This window comes from Myotis yumanensis, unplaced genomic scaffold, assembly GCF_028538775.1.
Source record: "Myotis yumanensis isolate MYYU_CA2020_CCGP unplaced genomic scaffold, mMyoYum1.0.hap1 SCAF_10, whole genome shotgun sequence".
Classification (NCBI taxonomy): Eukaryota; Metazoa; Chordata; class Mammalia; order Chiroptera; family Vespertilionidae; genus Myotis; species Myotis yumanensis.
Window position 1 is genome coordinate 71864594 of NW_027223761.1, and position 17909 is coordinate 71882502.

General features: G+C 36.4%; 1 protein-coding gene across 1 annotated transcript in view; it reads right to left on the reverse strand.

Annotated features, from left to right (window-relative positions):
- Positions 1–4154: 4154 nt before the first annotated feature.
- Positions 4155–17909, reverse strand: part of CUL5 (cullin 5) — a 99231-nt gene continuing 85476 nt past the window's right edge. The window contains exons 14-19 of the mRNA XM_070425983.1: positions 17079–17202; positions 16338–16513; positions 15621–15782; positions 14794–14912; positions 12831–12954; positions 4155–7679 (exon numbers count right to left, since the gene is read on the reverse strand). Coding sequence (XP_070282084.1) covers positions 7485–7679; positions 12831–12954; positions 14794–14912; positions 15621–15782; positions 16338–16513; positions 17079–17202 — 900 coding nt within the window. The 3' untranslated portion in view covers positions 4155–7484. The remainder of the gene's footprint in view (positions 7680–12830; positions 12955–14793; positions 14913–15620; positions 15783–16337; positions 16514–17078; positions 17203–17909) is intronic.

The following is a 17909-nucleotide window of genomic DNA, read 5'->3' on the forward strand; positions in this document are numbered from 1 at the left end:
TTTTACAAATAGTGGGCCCCTAATCGAGCAAGGAACTGCACTAGAAAGTGTAAGAAATTTTTAAATGATGAAAATCCTTTCCCTGCTTTTATGCTTTAGATTTGGAGTGATCCCTCAGACATATGCTAAAGGGAATGATCCATTTCACATCTGGTGTCTCAGTCTCAGATACTGGGGTATAGGCTCAATACAGAGAAAAATTGGGTCCAGAAATGCCACAGATTTAAAGCAAGTACAATCTTACAAATCTGTACATTTAGATAGTTTACTTCAAAATGTAGGCCAAGCCCTAGTTGGTTTGGCTTAGTGGATAGTGTGTTGGCCTGCGGACTAAAGAGTCCCAGGTTCGATTCTGATCAAGGGCACATGCCTGGGTTGCGGGCTCGATCCCCAGTAGGGGGCGTGCAGGGGGCAGCCGATCAATGATTCTCTCTCATCATTGATGTTTCTCTTTCTCTCTCTCCCTCTTCCTTCCTCTCTGAAATAAAAAAAAAAAAAAGGCCAAGAAACAACCCAGCAGCTAGTCCTCCCCTACCTCAAATGGTATAAGCATACTATTAAATGTTCCTTTTCACTCAGTGAACACAGTACAAGTAAACAAAGGTCAGGTTCTAGAGATAATGCAGAGGTGGAATTATAATGTGGTATAAGGACGGGAGCAATAGAGATTACATCAAAATTCCCAACCTGGGAGGCTGAGATTGCTACTACGTGGAGCAAGTTTGTGAAAGATGATGAGATGTTCAAGAAATTGCTGGAGCCCCGACCAGGTAGCTCGGTTGGTTAGAGCATCGTCCTGATAGGCTAAGGTTGCTGGTTCGATACCAACATACAAGAGTCAATCAATGAATGCATAAATAAGTGGAACAACACATCAATGTCTCGCTCTTTCTCTCTCTACACAGAAAGGAAATAAAAAGACATTGCTGGGTACACATGCTGATCTTAGGAGGGAAAGCTGGGCTGGAGACACGCTGGAGTATCAATATGCAGACAGTGGTTGAAGCCAGAGTAGATGAAGTCACCCAGGAAGAGCATGTAGCTCAGCAACAGGGGAGAACGGAGATGAGATCCCGAGGTGTGCAGGCAGAAAGAGTCAGACAATGTGACTGAGAAAGCTAAGGGAGAGAAGCGTGAGCCCAGGAGAGAATGGTATCTTTGAAGCTAAGATATGAAACAAATTCAATAAGTAGGAGTGTTCATGGTACAAATGCTGCAAAGAGGTCAAGAGAAAGGTTGAAAATGAGCTTCGGACTAAGCAATAGGGAGGTCACAGGTGACCATGGCAAGAGGACTCGTGGGAACATAAGCCAGTGAGTACCAGGCAGAATACAATCAGATTATGGACTTCTCTACTACTCTTTCAAGATGGTCAGCAAAGAATAGAGGAAGGAGGAAAATAAGGTCACACAAAACATGATCAGGGGAGAGGAAGGAGTTTGTTTGTTTTTTAAAGGACGGTGGATAGTTGAATATGTTTGTAAGCCAGTGGTTATCGAACTTTAGTGTGAACCTGGAGGGTTTACTAAAATTCAGAGTGCTGGGCCCGACCTGAAGAGTCCTGAACCAATAGGTCTGGGTGGGGCTCAAGAACTTGCATTTTCAAGTTCTCAAGTGACGATAACGCTGCTGGTCTGTAGGCCTAGGAGGTTAAGGAGGAAATAACCAAAAGAAGGTTGTGTGAGAAATATAGAAAATATACTTTAGAGCAAAACACAGGAGGCAGAAGGGACTCAGTGAAGGGGTGAAATAGTTGGCCTTGAGTAGGAAGTGAGGTATATCCTTTCTCTGAGACAGGAAGGCAGATGCACATTGTTAGAGGTGGAGAGAAGGCAAGTTATGAAAGTTCATGCCAAAGGTCTGATTTTTTTTTTTAAAAAACTGTATTTTTATTGATTTCAGAGAGGAAGGGAAAGGGAGAGATAGAAACATCAATAACGAGAATCATTGATCCGCTGCCTCCTGCACGCCCCCTACTGGGGATTAAGCCCACAGCCAGGGCACGTGCCCTTGACCGGAATCAAACCCTGAACCCTTCAGTACGCAGACTGACGCTCTATCCACTGAGCCAAACCAGCTAGGGCCGAAGGTCTGTTTTTTTTTTTCTGCTTGTTTCTCAAAGCAAAGTCTTCTGCTAAGGATGGAGGGGATAATGTAGAGAAGGGGAACCATTACACATTCAGTCTCAGGAAAAGAAACTTGTAGAAGTGTTCCCAAGCCCCACTCTTTCTTATAGGCAAGATAACTATGGTCTCTTATCAAGGAGTGTTAATTTTCAAAACGGCTCATTCCTCAAAGTTGGCGATTTCCTCAAACTTCACCATCCTGGTTCCCATTGCTATCACTGAACCATCAATCACTGTGGAGTAAACATCTTTTTAAATAAGTTTATATATTTTTTTAAATTTATTTATTTTAGAGAGGAAGGGAGTGGGAGAGATAGAAACATCAGTGATGAGAGAGAGTCATTGATTGGCTGCCTCCTTTGGGCCCCACACTGGGGATCGCCCACAATCTAGGCATGTGCCCTGACTGGGGATTGAACCATGACCTCCTGGTTCATACTGATAGATCGATGCTCAACCACTGAGCCATGCTGGCCAGTCCAGGAAACATTTTAAATAGTATCAGTCTGCCCGAGTAGCCACAATACAATAAAGGACACACTGCATTTATCACTAAAAGAAAAACACCCAGGGAAATTTCCTGTCAGTTTTTAGATAAACAGCCAAAATTAAAGTTTGGATCAGAATTTGTGACATTAGGTCACTACCAATCCACAGAGCGAACTGCTACTCTTCCCTCACTCTAGAATCTCACTCTAAAAGATTTCTCATCTTGGGTGTTGGAACAGTTAAAATTTATACACAGAATTGTTTATATCTTTTATATGCATGTCTTTTCTTGAATCAGATGCTCATAAACGTCTGCAATTCCACAACAGTCGAAGACCCCTGCTCCAGGCTGTCCATTGGTCAAAACAGTTTAGTGGCAAAGTCCACATTTTATAGCCTAGAATGAGTATAAAATAGTTTCCCCACTTAAAACATTGAACTCTACTCTGTTCTCAAGCACACATGCTCTCATTCATTCGATCGGCATTTGAGTCCTACTATGTGCCAGGAGGTTTCTTTTTGCATTGGGTGTTATCAGGACCGCATCCAACTTTTGATATTTTGGGGACTCTGAGAAAAATATACAAATACAAAATCCCTAGGGCCCTTCCCAGGGCCGGTGTAAGAGCCCCGAAGCTTAATGGTAAATCTAGGTTCTGATTAATCTTATACTCAGACCATACTTTTCTGTCTTCAAGTCAACCCCTGCGCGCCCCCCCCCCGCCCCCCAAACACACACAATCCCAGTTAAAGTCTATGGTTTAGTTCAGGGTCATTATGAAGTGCTATGAATTATCTGTCTCCCTCAAAGTCATATGTTGAAGTGTAATCCAATGTGATGTTATTAGGGGGATGAGTGGGGCCTTTGCTTTGGGTGGTGATTAGGTCATGAGGGTGGAGTCCTCATGGATGGGATTAGTGCCCTTATAAAGCCCTCTTTCTGCCATGCAAGGGTACATCGAGAAGTCAGCAGTCCGTGACCTGAAGAGGTTGTTCACCAGAATCAAACATGATGGCTCCCTGATCTTGGCCTTCCAGCCTCCAGAACTGTGGGAAATAAATTTGTTGCTTCCAAGCCACCCAGTTTTTATACGTTGTTATAGCAGCCAATGACAAAGACATGGTCCATTTTCATAACCTTATTACTAAACTATAGCTTCAAAACTTAAGTATTTACAAATTTTCATATATATAATTTATATTTTAAAATTTGATCTGATATGAAATTTAAATTTGTTATGACAAGGCCTATCTAAACTGATGAATGAATGCATTAATCACTTTCAGGTTTAGAATTTTTGACTTCTTCCAGGCATGAGGACCATATGCTAGCATCAACGGAAAAACTGCATTCCTGATAGCTTTCATTCTGAACTAGAATTTGAAATCTAAAAAAAAAGTGGGTTCCTCTTCATATTTCTGATTCCTAAGGCTGGCTGAGACTTACTATTTCTCCATGAAATACATGAATATACCTATTATAAAATTTTAAATTAAACTCAGAAACTATTTTACAGTAGAACATCAACATTTTCTGGGTAGGTGAAAGCTTTTATATTACATTTTTATTTTGCAAGAAAATAAATTATACAACTTAAAAAATAAAATCCAAAAATTAAGCAGTTCATCAAAATATTTCAGCCTACTGCATACAGAAACTGCTACTATTTAAAATTGTACAGCGTTATCACCTTAGTATGTAGTGGCACACATTCAAAATCGTACATACCATATACGGATAGATTACAACTTAGGAACTCAAATTTGTTCAACACTCCAGGCGACACAGATAGTGTAGATGACAGGAAAGCTTTCATGTAATGTTTATTTCACAAACATGACCTTGGAAGAGTGTGTAAGATAGCATTCCAGTCATTTACATGAAAATAGAAAAACCAGCTTGAGTTTATGATAGCAAATCTTTCTGGAAAACTAGCAAATCTTTCACCCAAAATGTATTTTTTTAAATTTGCCCTTTGAGCAGGGCTAATGAAATCCTACTGCAAATAATGCATAATACTTTTAAACCACGGTCATATTTTGCATTAAATTTAATAGGAAGTAAATATAAGAAGCTAACATTTCATTTTTGGAAATTTCAACACTTATGCACAAAGTAAGAGTAAGAGACTTAAATAGGTTGACAGAATGCTGAGACCCCCTCCAATAAATGTAAAAATTGGAAGACTTCAGAATGTATTTCAAGATCTTCATTAAATCATTGAAACAGTAATGGTTTAATATTTATCTCGTATTAAAATTGTTCTATATTTTACTTTGTAAGTTTTTTTCACATCTATTTACTCTGGCAATGGGATGGTAACAAAGGTTAACATTTTCGAGATGACTCCATCTCTAAGTTAGAAGATGAATGTTTGAAGCTTAAATTAACCTGTGAAGAGTCCTATTGCCATACTAGTCATGGGGGGAAAAAAAGGAATATATTTTTTTCCTTAACTATGTCAGGTTTCATTCCTGCTCAGATAGCACTAATTTTAAGTGCACATTATAGAAAAGGGACCTGATACAGATACAGCTGTGATTATGTATTTAGCAAATTGCTGGTAAATTGTTCTTTTTCTTCAGATTTTTTAAAAATTTAAATTAGCAAATCTATTGTCAAAACATATTTAAAGAAAATTCAGTAATGGTATAGGCACCTTGTCAACTGAATGGTTTTCATAAATACCAAAAAGTAGTTAAACTTTTGTACACATAACAAAAAAAAATGATGAAAGCTGTGAGTCTACAGTATTTACTGCTGTTCTATTCCCCAAAATACAGTTAGGACATAATTAGCTATTAAAAATTTATAAAATTTAATAGAAAAGTTTGCTATGAGTTACCCACTTTTGCATTAAATTTGCCTTTATTAAATCAAAACATCATGGCTCTCACTCTTAAATCACCAAAATGATTAGAAGTTACAAAAAAGTTCTGAGAACAATTATAATTTAAAACAATAAATCTTCGACTTTGAAAAATGGCCTGTAATATTTCCTTCCTTTGGCATTCTTGTATTGGATAAGCAAATATGCCAAGAGCTAAACATAAGGACCACATTTATTACAATTCTTAAAGAATTTATCCATTGTTAGCAGTCATTTAATTAGAGAAAATGATGAGCACTAAATTAATTCTTCACAATAGACTTGGTCTAATAATTGACATTTGCTATCTTAGAACTCATGTATAAGATTTAAAATTAGAAACAAAATTCCAATTTCCTATGAATTTCAGAACAGGCATTTGACTATAATCAGCAAAACCTTAAGTGTTTTAAATCAGCTTTCCTTCATCAGGCAGCTCGCAAAGCCTCTTGGGGTTGGGCAGATTCCGTGAAATGCTCCTGTAATCACTCTGTGATAATGCTGTAAGCCTTCAATGCTCCAGCACACCATATCGGACTGACTTCAAAATCGTATGTTAAAAATTTTACTCAGTATCAAACAAGAAGTAAAACAATTTGCAAGAAAATTTGAAACGTGTATCATAATGAATAAAAATCCACGTTGAGCCATACTTTCCCAATGGGGAGTTCTTCTCTTTCTAAGTTGCTCATGTCCTCAAGTACGAAATCTTCACTCCTCTGAATATTCAGTTACCAGCAACTCGTAAGTTGCTACTTTGGATTGACTAAGAGGAACAAGGTAAGAGTTGCCTTCTGAACATTTAAAAAATGTTTATTTTTCAAATATATAAATATATATGTACATGTATTTGGCAAGTTTACTGTTCATATTAAGATTGCAACACTTTTACTTATGCTTTTCAGGTCTTTCCTATGTTGTGGTTTCTCTCTTCCTCGTAGGTAACTGGTACTTATTACTTGTTTAAAGCAGAATGTCTTCCTATCAGGAAACCTGAGGCTATACATCCCTAATCAAGAGACTAAAATACCAAAATATTTCTATGCTACAGATTAAGGGATCAATTATATAACTGCATTATATGAGAGCAGGAGATTTCTGCCTTGTTTTTAATGAATTTGGATAATGGCATAACAAATATTAGGTATAGATATATTAAGTGTATTAGAAAAAACACACTTAACTTTGCTATTTTGACTCTGCAATCAAAATGACCAACCTATCTCCATACATGTTTCAAACAATTGAAGAAACAATATAAGCTTCACTTTTCCAAAACAAGCTCTCCAGCCATATAAAATAAAAATACTCCTTATCATTAAAAAACAAACAACTAAAACAGCAGTCTCTTGTTTAAAGAAAGCCAACATTTGTAAGGTGGAAAAATTTAATACCATTCTTAGGTCACCATTAAAATCCAGTTATTATACTGAAGCAGTGTTTGAACAAATAATTTGATACTTATTAAATACTTATCTCCTCACCTACATCTGCCCTCTCCCAATGTTGTGTAGACCAGCTCACTCTTTTGACCAAAAGAAACCAAGAGTGCTATTTCTAGTTTTAATTGCATTTTAAAAACAACACATAACAGCATTTTTCAGTGCACAAATATCTGAAGAACCTTCCTTGTGCAAGTACATTTTTGTAAGAGAGGAAAAAGGAGAAAAAAAGCAGTAAGAATCCCACCCTCACCCTTCCCAACTGTATTTCTTCTGGTGGGTATAAGTCAAATTTCCTTTTAAAAGTTCATAAAGGGCTCTTCATGAATGCAAGTGTCTCCCACAAAAGAGCATGCTGTTAAAGAGTGTGTGACATGAAGGGAATGCCATCATGCTAACTAATGTGGTTGGCAAAATATAGTTGTTTTGTTAGGTAAGGCAGAGATTTTAATATTTATGTAATCAAAGTCCAAATAAACTTTCAGCACAAACTGTTGCAACTTTCTGCCCAAGCACTCCAAAATTTGAGTTCTTAATGTTGTCCATGATGTTCAAAATTATGCCATATAAATGAAAGTGTTGATATCAGATTCATCTCTTCTGATGTATTTGTGCTCTATTAGCCATTCTATTTGCTCTTTTATCATTTTCTTTTGTGGCAAGAACATGTTTTTCAAAATTTCTACTAATTCAGTCTGCAGCTGAGCATTACTAATTTTCTTTCTCATCTTCATTATTTGTATGATAGCCTCCTAAAACAAAAAATAAAAATGAAAGAGAATAGTTAGATTATTTTAAGTAAAGGAAAACAAAAAATGACTTTTTATGTATATTATCTTTTATCCAACATCTATCCAAATGATAAATAATCACTAAGACAGCGATTTTCAACCAGTGTGCCACGGTACGCCACAAGAATTTTTAAAACATGCAATACTATTTATTTAGCAGGGGCACCGACCTCTTTTCTCTTAGACTGTCAAGTTAACAACAGCCATGTGGTGTGTATGCCCTGTCTTGAGCCATAAATATATAAGTCACATAACAGAGTTGCATCCTATTTGTCACGTTGCATAATAAGGTTGTGCCTAGAAATCCTTATGTAAAAGTATAGGCACTTAATTTTTTAAAAAGTCACTTTGGAACAAAAAGGGTAGGTAATTATTATTATTACTATTTTTTTGGAAGTCAGTCAAAATTATACCTATTGTTTTTTTATCAGATCGGTATAAAATAAACTTTTGGGTGTGTTGCAAAAATTTACTAATTAGTTTGTGTGTGTAATGAGATAAAAAAGGTTGAAAATCACTACACTAGGAGATTAACATTGAGATCAGTATCTTTTTTTGCTCACTGTAAAAGATAATCTGATTATAGAGATTTTGGAAAATGAGGAAAAGCAAAATTATCTATTCTCTCTCTGCTGAAAGAAAACCAGACCAATGTTTTAGCCAATTACTTTCATTCCTTTTTCCACACTATGTACATGTTAAAAATTTCTATTACCTGTGAGCACAATATGTATATAATCCAGTATTGTGTTAAAAATTAATTAAGAGCCCGGCTGGCGAGGCTCAGTAGTTGAATGTCGACCCATGAACCAGGAGGTCACGGTTCAATTCCTGGTCAGGGTACATGTCTGAGTTGTGAGCTTGATCCCAAGCGTGGGGTGTGAGGAGGCAGCTGATCAATGATTCTTTCTCATCATTGGTGTTTTTATCTCTCCCTCTCCCTTCCTCTCTGAAATCAATAAAAGTATTTTTTTAAAAATCAATTAAGATTCAACAAAACCCTTACACATACTTCTCCCCTTGCTTTCAGTTATTTCTTTATGTAGTAAGAGAGGCTAGTTGGTGTCTGTTTTAAGACATCAATAATTACTATGATTTATATATTTATCAGATTAATAAATTGTATTTGTTATAAATACTATCTTCAATTTGTACCGATTCAACTAAATCTTTTTCAATTTCTTCAGGAGTAAGCATTTTTATCTATGTCAATTTATTCAATATTTTCCTTGATGGTTTAATTCCTACACTGTTACTTGGAGATCAAGTGAATTCCTCCTATTCTCAATATATCCAGAGGCCAGGCTCCTGATCACAGGGGTTTATGTCAAGGGTCCACACAGAAAGAAGGAAGAGGGAAAGTCTGTCCCTTTAAGCTTTTGAGAATTACAGAAACCAGGGAGGAGAGGGAGAACAATTGTAAATGTCCCAATTTCTCCCTTCTAGATTTGGTAGTGGTAAGATGGTGGTTGTGATAAAGAAGTTAAGATGAAAACTGAAGTCAATAAAAATATATTTTAAAAAATATTTTAAAAATTTATTTTTAGAGAGAGAGGAAGGGAGCAGGACAGAGAGACATCGATGTGAGAGCAAAACATCGCCTGGCTGCCTCCTTCACACCCCCTACTGGGGACTGAGCCTAAAACCTGGGCATGTGCCCTGACCAGGGATCGAATGGGCAACCTGTAAGAGCATGGGACAACACACAACTGACTGAGCCACACCGGCCAGAGGCTGGTCCCCATTTACTATGCTGGAGGTCACTAGAAGAGTGGTACGATACGATGGAAATAATCTGCACTCCTGAATCTCTCTCCATTCCCACATGACGCAGAGTTTAGAGTTAATGAACCTGCCACAGGGCAGGAGAGAGTGATCCTGCAGCAGCGAATGATATTACAATGTGCCATGTAGGCCACGGGCCACACTGAACACGTGGCCTAGTCTGAGAGCTCAAGAGCTCAGTGAGAGCAGAGGATGGCAGTGAGAGCAGGGAAGTGGCTATGTGGTCCTTACCAACTGCAAAAAGAATAAATCATAGTTCCTCTGCTACAGACATCAGCAGTAGATAGCAAATTCTCATCTGACAGATAAAGCACTCCATAGCTGCCATGAGCAAGAACCCAGGATACTGTCACAACTTATAAATATGACAACCCCTTCACTGTCACTACAAGGCCAAATGAATTCCTTTCATCCTCAATACATCCAGATGCCATCTGTGAAAACAGCAAATAATGCAAATGGGTGGAATCGGACCAGGGAGAAATAAAAAAGGCTCAGCATGACCTAAAGGAACAGCTCAGGTTACTAGACTGGGCACAACTCTGGATCAGTTTAAGACAAAACAAAAAAACCTCCATTTTCTCTGCACATCTAATAGTATGACTGTACCTGCCATCCCATTATACTCTCAACTCTAATCCATCTGAAATTTACCTATCCTGGTGTCACCATAAACTAGGAATATATCATAATTTTTCCTCCAAAAAGTAAAATTTCCCAAAACTTTTTCTTGAATAATCCATTCCCATTTCATTGGCCATGAAAATTATTTCCTTTATTGTAAAGTTTGTCTGTACTTATATAGGAGACTTACTTCTGAGTTATTTTCCTCAAGTAATCTGCTTGTCATATTTTTGTAGATATTTTTTGTTAACCCTCACCTGTGGATATATTTTTCCATTGGTTTAAAAAAATATATATTTTTATTAATTTCAGAGAAGAAGGGAGGAGAGATAGAAACATCAATAATGAGAATCATTGATCAGCTGCTTCCTGCATGCCCCCTGCAATCTGGGCATGTGCCCTGGACCAGAATCGAAACCGGGACCCTTCAGTTTGTAGGCCGATGCTCTATCCACTGAGCCAAACCAGCTAGGGCTCCATTGATTTTTAGAGAGTGGAAGGGAGAGGGAGAGACAGAGAAACATCGAAATTGGTTGCTTCCTGCATGCGCCTCAATGGGGGCCAGGGATCAAGCCTTCAACCGAGGTACATGCTCTTAACCAAAATCGAACCTAGGACCCATCAGTCCAAGGGCTGATGCTCTAACCACTGAACAAACTGGCTAGGGCATTTTGTAGATATTTTAATAAGTTTTAATATTTGGCAAGGCAAGCTCACCATCATCACCCTATTATTTTTTTAAGGTTTCAAGCACATTATTCTGATAAAACTAAGAATCAATATATAAAATTCCAAAAATATTCTTGGTTGAATTTTGTATGAAATTTGGTAAACTTGATACTAATATGGGAAAAATTGACTCATTAAGTTATTCAGCCTTATCATTAAGGAATATGGTATTTCATGTTCAGCAAAGGCAGCCAGAGACAAAGAGTACATATACCGTCTGATTTAATTTTTATGAAGAACTAGAACAGGCAAAACTAAGCAATGGTGATAGGAATCAAGTGGGTTGGAGGGGGGGACAGTGGCTGGATGGGAGATATGGTGAAATTACTGGAGTGATAGAAATGTTTTGGGTTTTTTTGTTGTTGTTTTTAAAAATATGCTTTATTGATTTCAGAGAGAGGAAGGGAGAGGGAGACAGAGATAGAAACATCAATATGTGAGAAACATTGATCCGCTGCCTCCCACACGCCCCTCACTGGGATTGAGCCCGCAACCTGGGCGTGTGCCCCAACTGGGAATTGAAATGAGACCTCCTGGTTTATGGAACGATGCTCATCCAACTGAGCCACACCAGCTGGGCAAAATGTTCTGTATTTTAATTGAGATGATGGTCACACAGGTATATACATTTATGAAAACTCACTGGAAACTATACTTTGAAAGGCACATTCTGTTATGTGTAAATTACACTCCACTAAAAACTTTAGTAACAAAAAGAGCATGATCTCTTTATTCATATTTTCTTTTCAATCTCAGTAAAGGTCCACTCTCTTCATATAAGATCCTAAACACTACTTTTTAAAGAAATACCTATGAATTTTATGATTTCTTCTTTACTTTACCTCTTGTTTTAAAATTTGTTTACTGATAAATAGAAATGCAATTTTTATTCATCTTTACTCCTTTATCATATTATATGATCTCTAAGTAACAAAAAATTTTACCTTCCTCAAACCTCAAAGGGAAGGTAGGAGAGGGCAGGAGTAAGGGGAAGAGATCAATCAAAGGACTTGTATGCATGCATATAAGCCTAACCAATGGTCACAGACACCAGGGGGGTGAGGGCATGAGTGGGGAGTGGGCGGGGGGGTGGGAGGGCAATGGGTGGGATAAGGACACATATGTAATACCTTAATCAATAAAAAAAAAGTTAACCTTTTCTCATTGCATTGGCCAGTAGTTTCAAATAATACTAAGTAAAAATTGTAAAAGTGGCATAGTTGGTTTTAATAGATCTATTTCTAAAGTTACAATGGTCGTATATTAGCTTGTAATAGGTATTCTTTATTATGTTCAGAAGATATCATAACCCTAGCTTTAAAATGTTTTTAAAAATGTTCCCTAATTTCATATTTCAATGGAATTAGAAGTCAAATAAAAATGTAAATATATCAATCCCAGAATTGTAATTTCTTGCTGAGATACATTTAATCAGGTGTGGTCAAATGAAGACAGAACCTAAAACCAAGGGTTGGCACAACCTACAGAATCTACCATACAGACATCTCTTTTTTTTCTTTTCTTTTTGTTAATCCTTACCTGAGGATATTTTCCCATTGCTTTTAGATAGAGTGGAGGGGAGGGAGGGAGGGAGGGAGAGGAAAAAAGAGAGAGAGAGAGAGAGAGAGAGAGAGAGAGAGAGAGAGAGAGAAAGCGAGGCACACACTGGGGATCAAACCTGCAACCTAGGCACATGCCCTTGAATCGAACCCAAGACCCTTTGGTGCCCAAGTCAATGCTCTAACTACTGAGCATCATTGGCCAGGGCAGACAGACAACATCTCAGTACAATTTTTAAATTCCAGTAAAATGAAAATTAGGTCAAAAAAAGGAAAAAAGGAAAATTAGGTCTTCCTTACAAAAAGGCTGAATACCTACATGCTTTTAAATGTAAAAAAAATGTTTGAAGAATTAAACAACATCAAAATGCCAAAGTTTAAAAAAATTTAGACATTCTATCTTAATATTACAAACCTGGGTTCTTAGTATTCGTAGTTGAACTATTCCTTCATTCTCTTCTTCTCTCATTCTTTCTGTAGTGAGCTGCAAGCGTCCAATCAAGTTGATTTTACCCCTTTTCTGAACTTTTGCATTTTTTCTATAAAAAACATTGAATCAAATTATTTTACAGTGAGAGGCCGTGTAAACATCATATTATAACAACAAGGTCTGAGAGAAAAGAGTTAGATATATTTTAAAAATTAATATCCAGAATTATTTACAGGACAAGTAACAAATAACCAACATACATAGCTTTTCCTAAAATAAACTCTATGATTTCACTCAAACACAATAAAGACTCCATTAATAAAATATAGGTGATTACACTCCTTGTAATAACAAAGTGAATATAATTTGCATTGCCATGAATGCGATTAGATACTTGAAGATATATATGTTGTAATTCAGCATTAGCTTATATACATATACATACATACATATACACACACACATATATATATACATATATATATTTAATTTCAGAGAGGGAGATACAAACATCAACAATGAGAAAGAATCATTGATGGGCCGCCTCCTGCATGCCCCCTACTGGGGATCGAGCCTGCAATCCAGGCACATGTCCTGACCAGGAATCGAACCGTGACCTCCTGGTTCATAGGTACATGCTCAACTACTGAGCCATGCCGGCTGGGCCAGCATTACCTTCTAACAGTCAGCCGTGGGCAAACTACGGCCTGCGGGCCGGATCCGGCCCGTCTGAAATGAATAAAACTAAAAAAAAAAAAAAAGACCTTACCCTTTTATGTAATGATGTTTACTTTGAATTTATATTAGTTCACACAAACACTCCATCCATGCTTTTGTTCCGGCCCTCCGGTCCAGTTTAAGAACCCATTGTGGCCCTCGAGTCAAAAAGTTTGCCCACCCCTTATCTAACTGGAACTTTTGAAAAACTTTTATGTATTGACTGATTTCAGAGAGAGAGGAAAGGAGAGAGGGGGGGAAGGGGATAAGTAGGGAAGGAGGAAAGGAGAGAGAGAAAGAGAAGGAGAGAGGGAGAGGGAGGAAGGAGAGGGAGAGAGGGAGGGGGGCGGGGAGAGAGAGAGAGAGAGAGAGAGAGAGAGAGATTTGTTGTTCCACTTATTTATGTATGCATTCATTGGCTGATTCACTTATTTATGCATGCATTCAGTGGCTGATTCTTGTATGTGTCCTGACTGGGGATGGAACCTGCAACGTTGACATATTGGGACGATGCTCTAAGGAACTGAACTACCCAGCCAGAGCCTAACTGAATCTTAAGGGGAAAAAAAATGCTTTGTGTGCATAAAGCTGCTTTAAAATGCAAAAAGATGATTTACTTTAAAGATGAAAAGCAATACAGTATAATGTCAGACACAAAAATGTATCCATGAAAAATATGTAAAGAAATAAATATCTCCATGGACACAGACAGTAGTGGGGTGAGGACATGTGCTGGGGGGTGGGAGCGGCCTGGGAGAGATCAGTAGGGTAAAAGGAGACATACGTAATACTTTAAACAATAAATAATTTAAATTTAAACAAGAAATAAACATCTCTAGTTCATTAATGTTTAATAAACAGCTCACTGGCATATTCTAGAGCAGCAGGTTTTTCAACTAATGTGCCACAAGAATTTTTAAAATATACAATACTGTACCTGACTATTTAGTCAGGGGCACTGACCTCTTTTCCCTTAGACTGTCAAATAAAACATGACTACAACACAACAATAGCTATCTGATGTGAATAAATCAAAATTATACTTTTTTTTGTGTCAGATTGGCAATAATATATTTTTGGTATGCTGCAAAATTTTAGTAGTTTATGTGTGCCATGAGATGAAAAAGGTTGAAAACTGCTGCTCTAGAATGATGAAGAGTATACGGGTGTGTTTTAAATACCAAAATTCAAACAAGGTATTTTGTTTTAGATCAACCAACATAAACCTTACATTAAACTGAATTCCTGGTTCACTGAGAAGAGGGTACCTTCGGTAAAGTCTTTGGGTGAGTTGACTTGAGGTTCGTACAATAAAACTTGCCGTTTGAGCTTTGGGAAAGCTACTAAAGACTATAAATAAAGAGAAAACAATTAGCACCTATGAACAGTATTAAATACCAAGATCAATTCTCCACCATGCCCAATAGAGGTGAGAAAAGATTATATAATTCAACCTTTTATTTGGTACCTCTGTGAATATAATAATGTAAATGCATAATGAGAACAGAGAGAATGAGGAGAAAAGAGTTGGTTATGAGGAAGCAATACATGTTCCCTTTACAATACATCAAGAAACTAGAGGGACTGGTCATACATGACCCACAGCAAACACCACTTGCCAGTTATATACCAGCTGTTTCTCTCTAGGTAATAATTTATTTTGGAACTTTTAAGATGTCTATGGAGTAGGGATAAAATGTAGTTATGAGCAGGAGGCTAATGAGTACATTTTATAAGGCCACAAAAAACCAAAGTTGTCTAATTCTTAGATTTTTGGTCATATATCTTTGAACACATTCTCATAACGAAACCTTTGATCACACTCCTTACAGATACTATTTAACTACCAACGCAATCGTTCTCTCCTTTTTCTGCCTTTCTCCATTTCAGTAACTTGTTTATTTTTCATTTCCTTTTTTCCATAAATACGTCATTAAAATGTATTTTTCTTGGTTAAAACTCATTTGAAATTGTTATGAATTCATAAATTTATTATAAGCAAATCAACACATTTTTCTGCTATGTGACAGGATAACATTTTAAAAATAAAAAACAAACCCATAAAGTCCTTCTAAGTTCAGCATCAGGGAGTTCAGTTGCAAGTTTTAGATTTTCAAAGCTGATTTTCTCTCTGGGTCTTTGGTTCCATGCAAACAACACAGCCAGCTGAAACGTTGTTACCTCCAAATCATATTGACCTACTTCATTCTTAAATGTTATCTATAACATAACAGATAATACAATTATTTAAAACTAAGAATCTTTTCATAATGATTACCATCTATCTACTATAGGATCTCTTATGTGAGATTACATATGGATAATACTGGTAGCTGCCTTCCAATATCCATTCTTTACTGTCTTACATGGTATTAAGATATTTAACAGACCTCAATGACTGCCCAGAATAAAGGCTTATCTCCCAACTTTCCCTGGAACAAAATGTAGCTATATGACTGAGTTCTGGCCTATGAGATACAAGTGGAAATGATGGGGGAAACTTCTAGAAGTTGCCCTTAAATGAACATATACCCTCATCTTTCTGTTGTGCTGAAAGACATAGTAAGGATCATATTGAATTCTGCGGACAAAGGCAATATCTTAAGGAAGGGATATAATTAGAAGCCCATGTCCCTAACAAGTTCATGGAAGAGATCTACTACTCCTGCTCATACTTTTATATGTGAGAAGCAAACCTATCTTGTTTAAGCAACTCTTATTTGGAGTCCTGATACTTTCAGTCAAACCAATATCTTAACTAACACATTTACTTACAATTCCATTTGACATGAGATGATGCCAATGTAATTTTCTACCACTATGATTTTTTTTATAGAATTCTTCTACTTCAGGTATCAAATCCTCCAGTTCAGTAGGAAGTGAGACAAAGACTTTCTCAGAGCTTCTTGACCAAGCACCGGCATTCAAAATTTTTATATTTACTGAATCAGCTATAGACAAAAATATCAGAAAAATATAAAGTAAATTTTGACAATCGATAAAATTCAAAATAAATAAGCATGTAAATTACATACAGGGTAAGCTTTGGTGAAAATAAACAGGACTAAAGATTTTAAAAGTGTATACTTGTTGACCCGCCCGGGTGGCTCAGTAATTGACCATTCACCCATGAACAGGAGGTCACAGTTTGAATCCTGGTCAGGGTACCTGCTTGGGATGTGGGCTTAATCCCCAGTAGGGGGCGTGCAGGAGGCAGCCAGTCAACAATTCTCTCTCATCATTGATGTTTCTATCTCTCCCTCCCTCTCCTTTCCACTCTGAGAGCAATAAAAACGTATTTTTTTAAATAAAAAGTGTACTCTTGTTTCTAAAATAAAGATTAGCAAATATAGACTCTATTTTGCAGGATGTCTAAGGAATGTGATCTTTGCAACATCCTTGTATTTATTACTGCCAGTGTTTATTTTTAATTTACTGGAAAACAAAGATATTTCTTGTAAAAAAAAAAAGTTTAAAAAATATGTGTGTATCATATACAAAATTATAAAATAATACCTGGCAAAGCCAATTTATTATTTTTGTGCATTTCCTTAAAAGCTTGGTTCAAATCTTCAGATACTTTTATGTCCTGAAACATTCTAGCAAGCTTGTTTACGTAGTCTGCTGGCATACCAACCTCCTATGAAAACCAAAGACAGAAGCATTAAATAATACCCTTCCTCTCACTTATTACAATGTTTATAGTCTACTACCTACTAAATGCAATTCTTAGAAAGTAAATAAGATAGTACAGGCAATCCTGGCTTTCTTTGCACAATTCCAATACGCATGAATTTCAGTTACTCAGTATAATAAATAACTCCAGGACATCAACAACACAGTTCAACTTTCAGTTACCGCTATGTGTTAAATATGAGTAATGCATATTTACTCATGACTAAAGTTTTTTTCACAAAGAAATAAAACACTGAAAGTTTATTTTAAATTACAGTGTACTAAATATTGATTTTGCTAATTTTTCATTTTTCCTACATATTTATATATAGTAAGAGCTTTTAATGTATTGACAAAAATTTCTGAAGTCAGTCACAAAATATTTTTTCCACTGACTTAATATTAAGATCACTTTGCATAGTCTCAGTTTGCACAATAATTTTTATTATCCCACACTACAAAGCAGGTTTACCTCTAAATCTGCAATTTGAAATATATATAAATGAAAGACATAAAATATTTATGTATAATAAAGGTAATTATTATATATAATATTATTATTATATATCAATATAATACAGTATATAATACCATATGTATAAATGAAAAACACATTTTAATGTAACTCAAATTCCATTAAAATGAACTGGGAGGAACAGACAAAATATTTTG